The sequence below is a fragment of the Furipterus horrens genome, unplaced genomic scaffold, assembly GCF_987537825.1.
Source record: "Furipterus horrens unplaced genomic scaffold, mFurHor1.1.pri manual_scaffold_6, whole genome shotgun sequence".
Taxonomy (NCBI): Eukaryota; Metazoa; Chordata; class Mammalia; order Chiroptera; family Furipteridae; genus Furipterus; species Furipterus horrens.
The window spans coordinates 67,519,351-67,533,925 of record NW_028327176.1 but is presented as its reverse complement, the minus strand read 5'-3'; the positions used below and the strand labels follow the sequence as shown (position 1 = coordinate 67,533,925).

General features: G+C 43.0%; 2 protein-coding genes across 2 annotated transcripts in view; one reads left to right on the top strand and one right to left on the bottom strand.

Annotated features, from left to right (window-relative positions):
- Positions 1-528, bottom strand: part of PTCD3 (pentatricopeptide repeat domain 3) — a 28,431-nt gene extending 27,903 nt beyond the window's left edge. The window contains exon 1 of the mRNA XM_090281660.1: positions 391-528. Coding sequence (XP_090137786.1) covers positions 391-494 — 104 coding nt within the window. The 5' untranslated portion in view covers positions 495-528. The remainder of the gene's footprint in view (positions 1-390) is intronic.
- A 297-nt stretch (positions 529-825) lies between these two features.
- Positions 826-14,575, top strand: part of POLR1A (RNA polymerase I subunit A) — a 77,473-nt gene continuing 63,723 nt past the window's right edge. The window contains exons 1-6 of the mRNA XM_090281659.1: positions 826-1,037; positions 6,786-6,990; positions 8,408-8,557; positions 13,090-13,197; positions 14,125-14,210; positions 14,284-14,387. Coding sequence (XP_090137785.1) covers positions 961-1,037; positions 6,786-6,990; positions 8,408-8,557; positions 13,090-13,197; positions 14,125-14,210; positions 14,284-14,387 — 730 coding nt within the window. The 5' untranslated portion in view covers positions 826-960. The remainder of the gene's footprint in view (positions 1,038-6,785; positions 6,991-8,407; positions 8,558-13,089; positions 13,198-14,124; positions 14,211-14,283; positions 14,388-14,575) is intronic.

Below are 14,575 nucleotides of genomic sequence, written 5' to 3'. Positions count from 1 at the left end.
AGGTGACGCTCATCAATTACGTTTAATTTGAAAAAATCGTAAGAGTTCTCCCCTAGTTGGGTTAAAACGAAAACAAATAATTTTTAAAAACTGGGATTGCTAACATACATACTAACCTCAATACTGGCTCCCTAAAGAGAATCCTAGTCTCGTCTGCAGTTCTAACTCCTGAGTAGGCTAGCGAACCAATAAATGTCTCCCTAATTAGTGCGTTCCAATTTCCTGGCAAGGCCGCAGGCTCTGCACCTGCGGTTCTGGAGCACGCGGTTACGAGAGGGCGCATGCGCACTCCACAGTATTGTCCTCGTTCCACAGTTCTCGGGAAAAAGGAGATACACAGGACTAGGTTGACACCTGGGTCTTCTCATGAGTTCCCCAAGCCTCTCTCACCTGCAACTAGGGGCCCGTCCAGGAGGACCTGCCTGCCGATTCGTCAGCGGTAGGAAAAGCCTGCGGCGGACCCTCAAGCAGCGAACGGAGGACACGGCCGCCATCTTTTCCTTCGTCGCAGTGTATGCTGGGAAAGCATGCCTTCCAACTTCTGGATCACCAAGGGAGGAGGGGAGGTGGGTGGGAATAGCTCGGCTATTGGTAGACACCGAACAAATCGAAAGCAATCATGAAATAGGTTACAAGCTCCTGGTTTGAAAGACTTCATCACGGAAGTTAAGGTCTCCATATACCTCATGCCTCGAAGAAATTTTCTAAAGTGATCATTTTAATGCCATGTATGTTTGTTTTCAAAATAAGAGGGCTAGTGAGAGGGGTGAAATTACCATCCTTCCTCCCCCCCAGAGAGGAAATGATCTCGTCCACGTAAATCTCATCTCGGCTAGTGTTACTCGCGCGCAAGCGCAGTTTTAGTCACATGGAGGCGGCGAGGTTGTGGCTCTGTTAAGGACTTAGTAATAGTGTGTGGCACTTCTTTCTGGGTGTTAGAACCCGCAACTGACCTGAAGGATGTCGGGATCAAAGAACATGCCCTGGCGGCGGCTGCAGGGCATTTCCTTCGGGATGTATTCGGCCGAAGAGCTCAAGTAAGTAGTTGGTGGGAAGCGTGCGGGGCTTGTCTCGTTGTGTCGCTCCCTTATAAACTACTGTTCCCAAAAAGTCTAGCACCGAGTTTATCGTCTTGAGTACATGGTTGTCGGGCGCGTGGCCTGCTGGGACCGGTAGTACCGGGAACGTCTTGAGCTGGCGTGCACTACCTAGAACCCGGTGGGGCTGCGAAAAAGTTTGCCCAGGGGAGGAGGAGGTTTCCAGATTGCAACGTTATAATTCGCCAGTGTTCTCGTTAATTAACCAGCGTTTGTGAAGTTATTGTAGTGTATCCGAAATGGTTAGTTAAGCATATACTTAGTCTTGTCTATAAAATAATTATCCTTGATTCAGGTCAGGCTACAGCTTCTCATTGCTAGGACCCCCTATATACTCTGCCTAGTTACTAACTCGAGGGGACGCTAGTCCTCATTTTGATCACCGTAGCATTTGACAATCTTGACCACACCCTTGAAACTTTCCTCTCTTCCAGAATCTTACTGTCTTCAGGTTCTTCTGTTTCTGTGACAAGTTCATCCTTCCTTCCTTGATCGGTTTATTAACGCACTAATATTTATTGATCTTTCAGTTTTTGCCAGGCAGTATGCTGGGCGTTAACGACACATTGGTGAACAAGATCATTGCATTCATGATTTAAATTCAAATATGTTTTAGGCTCCTTAGCTCATTCCTCTTTTGCTTAAACCTTGGTGTTCCTTGAAGTTCTGTTCTGGACATACTGCCTTTCTTGTCCTAATGATTTTATGACAGTTTTACCACTTTTCATGATTGATGTTCTCAAACTTATGACTCCAGACAAAATTTACTTCCCTGATTTTCAGACTCATTTCTTCAGCTGTTTTCTGGACATCTCTACTTGAATTTAATACAGAGATCTTAAACTCATATACCAAAAGCCCATCCAAAAGGATACCTAGTCTAGTGCAAAATGGTCACTAGTATTTTGTGACTGGAAAATAATTCTAGATCTGTCTTTCCTGACAGCTGATTTATTTATTAGGCTCTTACTGTGTGTCACCCACATAACTTTGTTCTGTACCTTCCCTTTCAATCACTACTGCTACTACATTAGGTCACACCCTTATCTCTTGTTTGAAATGTCTTTTACCTTACACCTGTCCAATTCATCTTTTACATTGCTGCCAAAATTATTCTTCCAAAATGTAAATGTGATCACATCACCCTTAAAACCCTCCAGAGGCTCTGCATCGCATGCAGGTAAAGGTACTTTCTTAGCTTAGCCTACAGATTTGCTCATGATCAGGCCCATGCAGATTTTAGCTGTAACATTATCCTTCCCCTGGCCCTAGGCATACTAAACCACTTGCACATTCCAAAGTCTGCCATGAATTTTCAATATCTGGATGTTTCAACAGACTGTTTTCAGCATGCAGTGTCCTCTCCTTCCCTCTGTCTCTCTTCTTCCACCCTCAACAGACACATGGAGAATATCTCTGCTGCTGTTAAAGCTCAGCTCAACCTTATTTTCTGAGGTCTTTCCATACCTAGTACAGTTGTTTACCAGATGTTACAGATGTTTTAGTCATTTTTTGTGCCTGTTCATATTTCTGTCTTCCTCTACTAGCCTTAAACTTACTGTATATCTCCTTTCTTTTATCCTCAACTCTGGTTGAGTAAATGGATAAGTAAACTCCTAAGCACCAAGTCTGGTAACATTGGAAACAGTATGCTAGCCCAGAAATTCTCATGTCAGAATCAGCCATAGATAAAATTTCATCCAAAAGCAAAAGTGTTTTAGGTTGCTTGAATTAAAAAGTAATAATAATTGTGGAGCTTTCAAACAGGAAACTGCATGAGCAAATATAGAACATTGTAGCCCTATGTGTATCTAGGGTTGGGAAATTTCAATAATTATGACACTTTTTATTGTGCTAGTTTCTAATATCTTTCCATCTGACTTGGAGTAAAAGCCAAGACCTCAGAATGGCTTGGAAGGCCATTCTGGCCCCTGCTACTTCACTGAAGTCACCTCTATTCCAGCCATCCTGGCATCCTTGCTATTCCCAGAGCACTGGGGACACACATCCACCCCAGGACCTTTGTACTCCCTGCTTCTTTCTCTTATAAAGCCCTCTGCCTGGGTGACTGCATGACTTAACTCCCTTATCTCCTTCACGCCTTTACTCAAGTATCGTACATCTTTCTTAGTATGAGCTTCCCAGACTACTAGCCCACCCTATCATCCTTCCCCTTTCCTGCTTTACTTTCCTCCACTTTCTGCCATTTAACAGACTATATACTTACTTATTTTGGCTTTTGTCTGCCTGTCTTTCTCCAATAGAAAGTAAGGCCCCTGAGTACAGGAGATCTTGTCTGTTTTCCCAACACAAGTGTGTCTGGCACTTAGTAAGCCCTCAGTAGATAGATTTGTCACGTGCATACATGAATGGATGAGGGAGCCATCTATTCAGCACTTGGCACTTTCGGTTCTTTTTTTTTTTTTTAGAGAGGGAGAGGAAGGGAGGAAGAAAGAGAGGGAGAGAAACATCAGTGTGTGGTTGCCTCTCATGCGCTCCCAACTGGGGATCTGGCCTGCAACCTAGGCATGTGCTCTGACTGGGAATTGAACCAGCGACGCTTGGTTTGCAGGCCAGCATTCAATCCACTGAGCCACACCGGCCAGGGTGCGCTTTCAGTTCTTACTGCAGCCATTTGTGATGGTGTCTCCAGCTACAGGAGAGGAAATTCAGGTCCAGAGAATAAAGTGACTGTAGAAAGCAGCATAGGTCAAACCCAAGTCCATCAGTCTCAAGCTCTATTCTCTTCAGTGCAATTCTTGCTGGTTACCCCTCCTCTCCATCCTGTTCCTGCCATGGTTAGAGGGACTTCCTCCTTTTCCCCAGCAAGATAGAGAAACTTTGTTCTAAGCATTGTATTTTATATGTGTTATCTTCTGATCGCCATAATTAAGCTGTCGCATTGGTGAATTTTTAGGTGAGAAAAAAAAGCTAAGTATTTTGTCCAAGGTTATCCAGTTCAAGGTTGCAAGTGGGCTCCAGGTTTGTGGTAAGAGACCACACACACAACATGGAGTTAGATTAAATTTCTCATGTAATTAGCTTGCTTGCAGCAAAGTGACCATGTAGACAAGAGCCATGTCAACAGGTCTCCATGTAGCCTCCCGCGGCCTTTAGGGTGACACTTATTATGCAAAGTAGGGTCTTCTGGATCTGTTCTTCATTCTTGAAACACCACCATTATTTTTACACTTGGTTCATAAGTCACAGTTCAGGAAGAACTTAACAGTGTCTTCAGACAGGGAATGTCTGTGTCAGTAGGGGGCTCTCCTGCCCATTAGGTCCCACTCTCAGGTTGATCAAAGCAGGAGAGTGTGGTCAGTGTCCAGGTATTCCTGAACAATGACTACTGCTAGCTTCCCAGTGTTCTGGAAAATGCACCTCGCTGTACTCTCCCTCTCTTTCTCCCTCCCTTCCCTCTCTCAAAATAGATAAATAAAATCTTAAAAAGTAAAAAAATAAAATTAGATAGTGGTTATGGTTGTGTGACTCCATGGATATACTGGGAAATGCTGAGTATACACTTTAAATGGATGCACTGTATGGTACATGAGGGGTAGCTCAACAAAGCTGTTCAAGAATTTATAAACCTTCGCATGAAAAAAGAAGAAAGGTAAGTTATAAACTAGGAAAAATATTTGCCACCATATTAGTAAAAGATTAATGTCTTCATATGGAAGGAGATCGTGTAGAACAATAATGAAAAAATTAAGATTTTTTTAAAAAACGATTTTATTTTACTTTTTAGAAAGGGGAAGGGAGGGAGAAAGAGGGAGAGAAATAACAATGTGCACATCAGTTGGCTGCCCTCACACACCGCCAACAGGGTACCCAGCCCTCAACCCAGGCATGTGCCCTGACCAGGAACCAAACTGGCGATCCTTTGGTTCGCAGGCCAGCACTCAACCCACTGAGCCACACCAGCCAGGGCTGGAAAGACTTTTAAGTGCAAAGATTCGGTGCTGGGTAAGACAATCTTCCGTTAGCCCACCTTTTCTGGAATGCAAGGTTTGCACCCTTTGTTTGACTCATGGATTCCATTCTACTGAGGAAATGATTATATTTTTAAGAAATAGAAGTTTGAATTATTCCTATGCAAAGATATTTGCATAGATAGGTTTCATAAGCTTATTTTTAATAGAGTTTAGTTAAATGAGTTATATTAATTGCCTTATAATGAAAGATTTTGGAACTCTTAAGAATTATGTTTCCAAAGAATTTTTAGTTATTAAAATTTTCACTCATTGAATGTTAAGTGACAGTGGACACAAGCAATGCTAAAAATTCCAAAAGATCCCAGTTAACATTTTTTAAAAATGTACCCATAGGGGAAAAAGCCTATAGATGTTCTCTAGGTTGTGAGATTTGGATGATTTCTTTCTTTCTTTTTTTAAATTTCTTTTTTTATTGTTGTTCTAATACAGTTGTCCCATTTTACCCTTTTTGCTCTCCCCTGCTTTGCCCTCCCCCCTCTCCCACAGTCAATCCCCATTAAGTTGCCCAAGTCCATGGATCATTTACATTAGTTCCTTGACTAGACCCTTCCTTTCTTCCCTCCCTTTCCCCCCTTCCCCCACCTCCCTGGTCACTGTCAGTCTGTTCCTTGTTTCCATGCCTCTAGTTCTATTTTGCTTGCTTGTTTGTTTTGTTTATTAGGTGAGATCATCTGATATTTGTGTTTCTCAGCCTGGCTTATTTCACTTAGCATAATGGATGATTTCTTTGTCAAAATCTTTATTTTCTAAGTCAGAAAAAAAATGTTAAAAAGCAAACTTAGTATGAGAATAATTTTGGTAAGAGTAGTTAGGCATCTCGTCGATGCCCTCTAAACCAAATATAAAACACGGTGATGAAATCTTTAATAAAATAGGTTATATTTCTCAAGGGTTTGCATATTTGTGTTTAAAATACTTCAGTTGGACTATACAGGTATTATTGGGTCACCTCCCCTTTACTGAACTTGTGAGCTTTAGAGTTAGTCTGGTCCATATCCTCCCCATTCCCCAACCTGCTTCACCTCCTCCCTCCTTGCCCTTTTTGGCTGTGTCACCTGGGTTAAATCACCTAACTGCTCAGAGCCTGTTTCCTACTCTGAAAAATGCATCTAGTGATGCCATATCAGAGTGTTAAAATCAGGACCAAATACTGCTTGTAAAGCACTTGGAATTTTTTTAAGTTGATTTGAGAAAGAGAAAGATTGATTTGTTTTTCCACTTATTTATGCATTCACTGGTTGATTGTTATATGTGCCTTGATCCAGCATAGAACCCGCAACCTTGGCATATCTGGATGACGCTCCAACCAACTGAGCTATCTGGCCAGGGCTTTAAAAAATTTTTTTTCTTAATTGATTTTACAGAGAGAGAAAGGAAAGGGGAGAGAAAAAAAGAAGCGTTTGGCACGTAGTAGCTACTTAGCTCCTTTTAAAAGTCACCCAATGTGCTCAGTGCAAGATTTGCACTAAATCTTTTTTTAATGATTTTACCACTCTTGTTCAGCATGTATTTATTGAGCAGCCATTGTGTTCAGTCTCACTGCTATGTGCTGAGCTGCAGCAGTGAGCACAGTGGATACAGATTCTGTCAGCGTGTCTGAGGAAACACTTTAAATCATCATTTTACTGTGAAGAGGAAATATCCAAGAAGTCAAGTAACCTTAGTTTTCCCTTGGTCTTTTTTATCTCCTTAGGAAGTTAAGTGTTAAATCCATTACAAACCCTCGATACCTGGACAGCCTGGGGAACCCATCGGTCAATGGCCTGTACGACTTAGCTCTGGGCCCTGCGGATTCCAACGAGGTGTGCTCCACCTGCGTGCAGGACTTCAACCACTGCTCCGGCCACCTGGGCCACATTGAGCTCCCGCTCACTGTGTACAATCCTCTCCTCTTTGACGTATGTTCTACCCTAGACCGCCCTGGATGCATGGGTCTCAGCACTGCTGGTGGGATTTGTGGGGCTGCCCTTTTCCCCGCAGGAGGGAGCTGAGGAGGTTAGCTCCCAACACTGGTTGAAAGTGATGAGATTTTAAACCTTGAGGAGTTAAATCCAGTACATTCAACTTGGCCCCTAGCCCTAAGTAAATGAATTTCAGTTTGATTCCAGTTGAGAAGAGCCACAGCTTGGTTCGGTTCACAGGTGGGGAGGAAAGCTTTCATCCATCCCCTGGACCTTTTGTTTCAGTGGCGCTTGACACCCTTCAGAAATCGAGGTGGGGCCACCCTGGCAGTAGAGGGACCTTTGGGATTCTCCAAGCCTCCCTGAGGTCTTCAGGCAACTTTGTAGGCTCTTGCTTGGTGGCTGGAGCAGCAAAGCCTGGGAAGACCTGAGGGTGAGCGAAGAATGAAGCTCCTGTCTAGAGTCCTATTTGTTTAGCCTAGCTCTGTAGGTGAAAGCGTACATGGACATGATTTTGTCTGTTAATTGTATCAGGGAAAGAGTCGTTGTCGTCGGCGGCAGCCGTCCGTCTCGAGAGACGATGGTGTAGCTTCTTAAGAGTCCATCTGCACCACCGAGAATGGCTGTGCAGTCCGACTCGGGAGTGACACGGTATCTGTCTCCTTCCGTGTTGAATCGACATCTTGCGATGACGCTGGAGTGTCCTCTCCAGTGAAGCTGAAGCTACAGAGCCTGGGCAGGGTGATATGGAGGGTCTGCTGTTGCCCATGCAGCAGACCCCCCCTCTCTTCGCAGCTGAAGGGTCCAAGGGAAAGACGGAGTCAATACAGCTTGGCTTCAGGTGCGCCGCAGGAGTTGCCGGTGTTGACTACAACGTCAAACCGCCTTAGGGACTCCGGCTCCGGATTTTCTGTCGGGGTTTACTCCCTTAGCCTTTCCCCTGAAGAGGTATGCCGCAAGGCAGCGGCGGTTTTTTGGAATCAGAGTTTTCCTTCTCTGATGTGCCCTGACTGGAAGATCGAACCAGAGACACTTAGCTCGCAGGCCGACGCTCAATCCACTGAGCCAAACCAGCCAGGGTTACAGGGAAAGAGTATTTAGTTAAATACTAAATACTTGACTAAATTTAGTATTGCGTACTTAATTAGTTAAATAAAATAAAGGTAGTTCCCTATCTCAGACCCAAAGTAAATTTCAAATTTTAATCGATTAAAATGAAATCATCAAGAAAATATAGAGGACTATTTATCAACTTCTTAGGGCCACGCAGGCCTTTCTAGGTTTATAGGGAAAGTGGAATTCTTGAGGGAATAAACTAATTCCTTAAAATAAAAAATTGGAAGTACACTGAAAGTCACCCTGACCACTATATCTCTTTCTAAAGATCCTGCTTGTTTTTATTCCTTCTCTTCAGAAACTGTACTTGTTGCTCCGGGGCTCCTGTTTCAACTGCCACATGTTGACTTGCCCCCGGGCTGTGATTCACCTCCTGGTCTGCCAGCTGAGAGTTCTGGAGGTTGGAGCCCTTCAAGCAGTGAACGAGCTAGAGAGAATTCTGAGCAGGGTAAGTGGGCGGCGGCTGCCACAGAAATTAGGCAGGCCCAGGTGGTTGGGATCGGAGCTGTTTGCATGTTGTCCCTGAGAATAGTCACCAGCATGTTTGACCTTTATATCTTGTCACTGGATACCAAACTCTAGGTGTGAAAACATGCAGCCATAGATTAACTGAAGAAATGTTAATGAAAACAACATAGAAACACCATTTTACCCATTGGGGAGCTTTTTTTCCCTGGACCCAAGGTGCATCTCTTTGGTCTCTTTTAATGTAGGGTGTTTTAATACAGAAAATTCTTTTTTTATGATATTGACTCTTTTTGGAAGATATTAACACTTTGTAGGATTTCTCACATCCTGGAATTGTCTGATTATTTCCTTACTTGTTTCACATTTTGGTATGAACACAACCTATATGATATAGGATACTTTGTATTGCATCATTTTAGCAGGTAAAAGCTATCTTTAGGAGGTACTATTGGTAATGATTAGTTTGATTACTTGGATAGTAATCAAGATTTCTATTGTAGAGCTTTTTTTTCTCATGTGATTAATAATTGCTTCACATTTTCTGGTACTATTATAAATGTCTTATTTAAAATTCATTTTCTGTTTGTAGATCAAAATATTACTCATTTTTGTATACTTATTTTTGTATGCAGCAGTCTGGCAAAAGCACCTCATCAATTCTGGTACTTTATCTCCATTTTTTAGATTTTCAACACAGTCATCACCTGTGAGTTTTATTTCTTCCCAGTCCTTATATGTCTTGTTTCTTTTTTTTAACCTTATTTTGGTGGCTAGGATCTACGTTACTGTGTTAAAGGGATAGCATCCATCCTTGTCTTGTTTCTTCTCACCAAGGGAAACCTTTCACCTTTCCTCTGCCCCTTCCTTCTCCTGAATAATTCAATCTTAAAGACCTTCAGTGGGCCAAGCAGATAGGATTCTACACAGGTGTGACCTGGTGTGGGTTGTCAGAGTCCAGGCAAGATGAGAAAAGCATTCAAGGGGAGAGAGCATCTCTGCATGTGTGGGCAGCCCATCGGGAATGCCAGAGTTCAGATAGAGTGAGAAGAATGTACGTTTGGGGTGAAGGCTCAGCATGGGATGTGAGCCCCCAAGTCAGGTAAGAAGGTGCCCATGCTAGATGGCCTGGTGTGGGTTATGAGAGCCCAAACCGAGTGAGGAGGGGGTTCATCAGGAGAAATGTTGGATTGAGAGGAGGTCATGCATAGGAGGAGGTGGCGGCAGTGATGGGAGAGTGGTTACATACAGGGAGGGGGATTGATCAAATAAGTACATATAGTAAGGATAACAACAGCCAGATTTCATACTACCAGAGGAGGAAGTTACAAATACATGAACGAGAGAAGACCCAGAATCAGTCCTGTAGTTTTAGAATGGAATTGAAAGTATTAATGTGAAAGGTGGGTATGTGTATGCACATACATTCCCTAGTTCTGTCTCTGAGAGGGTTTTAGAGTGGTGTTAGCAATCACCTAGTGCCTATGTCTTGGCTCCTAAATACCATTCTCCATTAAAAGGGCTTTTGGGATAAGTGGCTGATTCTAGGGCTGATAAAGTCCAAGATCAACCTGGAATATCATGTGCCAGAGAGCAAGTAGGTACTCAAAGAATGATGGTGACATTTCAGAATGACACATGAGCTATCTGGGAGGGCTTACTTCTGGCCTAATCTAGGACAGTTTGAGCATAAAAATAAATGATGATACTATTATAACCCAGTGAATAAAGTGGGAATCCATGAAATTCATGTGATATAAATGAATGAATGAACTGAAAGTTTCAAAGTAATCCCACTCGCACACAAATAATCTTTGTTAACTACAAAGAGGAGGGAAAAAGTAACTTTACAGTGGAGAAGTCTGGCAGTCACCTCCTTATTCAGGTGGTCAAAGTGAAGGTCACCTAATGGGACAAATTGAAATCATGCCCTACCTGATAGGATGTAGTGAGAATAGCAGTGCAGAGCTTCTGAACTTTTCTGCTCAAGATGTGTGAATCTGATCACAAGGAGACATCAGTCACACCCAGATTTAACTCACCTTTAATTCTTCGAAGTGTTAATGCCTTTAAAGTTACACTAGGTGACTGAGAGAGACTAAAGAGACATGACAAGTGAATGGAACAGGCGGCTCTAAACTGGGTATTTTTGCTGTAAAGGACATTATTAGAGAATTGGCAGAACTTGAATGGTGTCTGAGGATTAGGTGGTAGTCATTTACTGTGTTAATTTACTGTTTTTTATTGTATTGTGGTCATATTAGAGAGGTCGCTGTTTGTAGGAAATGCTCACCTCTCTGGGCACAATGAGATCAGATCAGCAACTTACTCTCAAATAGTTCAAGGAGAAAAGGTTTGTTACATGTCCTTGAAACTTTTCTGTGAGTTTGAGATTGTGTCAATATAAAAGTAAACTATATTTTTTAAAAAACAGAAACAGTTCAATATTTTACCAGTAAGCATAACATTTACTGAAGTTTCATAGAGTTTTTATCAGATTAAGGACTTTTTTTCTATTTCTCTTTTGCTAGTGAAGGTGGTTGAATGTTGAATTTTATCAAAAACTTTCTGTATCTACTGAAAGTTTCAGGTAATTTTTCTCTTTTAACAAGGTCACATGGTGAATTTCTTAATTCTTCTTCTCATGTTATACTAAAATTAGATTCCTGGGATTTCTTGTTCTCGATAATTTGCCTTTGTAATATGTTGCTGGATTAGATTTCCTAATATTTGCTTAGGATTTTGCACCTGTGATCATGAGTGACATTGGTTTGTAAATTTCCTTTCCCATATTGTCCTTTTGAGTTTGATTATCTAGATTATGTAGGCCTTGTGAAATGAGTTAGGGAATTCTCTTTTCACTCTCTTTAAAGTGCTCTGAAAAAGTTCATGTCATATTGGAGACATAGTAACCCAGCAGCGTGCTACCAGACAGTTTCACCTCAGTGGGTGTTCTCACAGCCAGCCAAAGTCTAGTCTTTGGTTCTCCAAGTTCAAGAGCAGAAGAATGAGATCACACCATGGACACGGAGCCACCCTGGCCTAGGACCCCCAGGCCCCAAATAGGAATCAGTGTCTTTTGTGACAGTTCTATAGGCCCAGCTTCCAGAGACCCTCACAGACATGCCTAGTTAGCACCAGGGAAGTTCAGAGCTGTGGTTTCCCACCAGGTGTTCATAGTTCTTCATTGTCTTCCTAGTTCAGATACAGTCTAACCAGTAGAAGTCATTCTTACCATCGGCAGTGCTGCCTAATAACACAATTGACGTTTCCACTTTTATGAAGTTTCCAGGGAACAGAACTAAAAAGTTAACCCCATATCAAACTGGCCCAAAAGAGACATAGAGACAGAGAGAGAGAGGGAGAGAGATTTTCTTAAACCTTTACTTAAATTGTATTTTTCTAGGAATTTGTCCATTTCATCTAAAGTTTCAAAATTATTGGCACAAAATTATTCGTGATGCCTACTTGCCTACCTTAGGAAAATTTTTTGTAAAAGATATCCACAGAAAAGCATTAATCATACATACAGTCTAACAAATAGTTAAAACTACTGTCACCCATATGCTCACCTTCAATGTCAAGATATTGTCCCTACTCCCAGAAACTCCCTCTCTTTCTCCTGTTCTTGTGTGCTTATTTTTGACAGTTTGTCATTGTACTTAAAAAATTATTTGTAGAAATAATTTGAGGCCTAGGATGATGCTGCCTTCCTCTAAAGAGGCTTCTGCCGCTTCTGCCGTGTGCTCGGTGGCCTGGGACCATTGTAGTCCAGGTACAGAGCGGATGGTCGCCTGATTGCTGCGCAATTGGAATCCAAATGACTCTGTTCAAGGGCTAGTTTAGTTCCCAAGGGCATAGTCCTTTGGGTTCCCAGCTTCCTGTGTTTGTGGGGTAAGATATGGGAGGGAAGGTATCCTGTTAGATTCCTGTCCCTGCACTAACTCTAGGCTTTGATTTCTGTCCCCTTCATTGTTTGAGGCCTCCAAAATGAAAAGTTCAAAATTCCTGAGTTGCAAAATAATCCCAAGGCCAGTGCTGCCATGTCTCACAGCTCCAGGGAGCATTATGGAAGCCTGTCTGGGCCTTCCCCAGGGGGACATAACTGCACTGATGGTTGTCCTGGAGCTGTGTGGTGCAACAGTCCCACATCGGAGTATGTGGGCCCCTTGCAGCTTGACCCTCTAGATTCCTCTTTTCCCTTCAGTTAGATCTAGATGTTCCTCACTGTCCAGTTGGCTTCTTGGGGCTTTAACATTTGAAAAACATTTTATCCTGCCTTGATTCTTTTCAGTTTTAGGTTTGGTATGAATAATCTAGCCCACCATTATTGGAAGCAGGATATACTCATTTGATTTTAACAGCCTCACTGTTTTGAGAATACAACACAGCAGCCATGAGGTTTCCTTCTCTCCCCTCAAACTAAACTCTCCCCTTCTTGGAGAGGCTGGCCCAGTGGTGCTGCTAATTGTACACTTGCTTTACTTCGATAATATTGTTTTCTTTGTTTTTCAGTTTCTGGAAGAAAATGCTGATCCTACTGCCTTTGAAATACAGGAAGAATTAGAACAATATACAACCCAAATTGTACAGAACAACCTCCTGGGGTCCCAAGGCTCACAGGTGCGTTATCCTGTCTCTACCTGGAACACTTCGTTGTTAGCTCTGACACTCACAGACTTTCGGTTTCCCACAGTGACTTGGGTTCGAATCCCAGCTTTGTCTCTTAGGAGGCCTGTGGCCTTGCAAGTTGCATCACTGTTCCTGAGTCACCGTGTCCTCCTATTTGATGCCTGCGTACAGGACCGATGAGATTAGATGAAATTAGGTAGTTTAGGTACAGTGGCCAGCAATGTTCTCGCTTAGTCTTACTTGGAGAATGAGGTCTATGTTCTTTTCTTCTTTCACTCTGTAACCCTGTGAACTACTGCTGCCTCCCTTCTCCTTGTTCCTGCATAGCATCTGTGTAAGTATTAATTTGTTCCATGAATGAATAATGTCCATAATCAACCTGCAAAACTAGAGATCTGATTCACCTCATGCCCAAGTTTCACACCAGTGATTCCTATTGAAGTGGTTTGAGGTAGGGCCAAAGTGGGTCTCGATGGCAGCCAGACCTGGGACCACTCATGCAGCTTAGCTGCGGGTGTACTTTTCTTAGAGCCCTGAGGTCCATCCCAGGGAGGCTGCAGGGAGGCTACAGGGTGGGTACGCCAGCTGCCTCCAGAGAGGTTTATTTAAATTAAAGTAAGAGAAACTAGCTTTATTAAGTACTTTGTTCCAATCCCCCCACTGCATTCATGATCTCTTTACCTTACTAACAGCTTAGGTGATCACTATTCCTATTCACCTGTTATAAATGAGGAAACTTAAGGAAAGAAGTCACTCAGTAGTTGTCAGAGATTGGCTCTATTAGGGTTCTGTGGAAATTTTTGTTTAGGAAAGGGGGCGGCTTCCTCTGCTGTTTCAGAAAAGGTGAAAATCACAGAATGAATACACACTGGATTCTCTTCAAATGGCACTCTGAGGTTCTTTGCCTTTTTCTAACAGGTGAAAAATGTCTGTGAGAGCAAGAGCAAACTCATTGCTTACTTCTGGAGGACACACATGAATGCTAAGCGATGTCCCCACTGCAAGTGAGTATCACAGCTGTTAGTCAGTGTCCTTTGGGGTTTCTCTCTCCTCAATTACAACTGTCCTCCTGTCTAGGACTGGGCGGTCAGTTGTCCGAAAGGAGCACAACAGCAAACTGACAGTCACGTATCCAACCCTGGTGCACAGGAAAGCTGATCAGAAGGATGCAGAGCCCCTGGGTAAGCCTTCAGCCATGTTTCTAGTGCGTGGCCATCAGATGGGTCCCAAACCTTGGCAACATCTGGTTCTCTGGGCCACGTTTCTCAGCTGTGTGTTTGTGGTGGGCCAGTGGCAGAGCTGGGTTTAGGCTTCCCAGGGCTGGGGGCAGTCCTGGTGAGTGCCCAGCCACAGCCTCTCACACCTCACG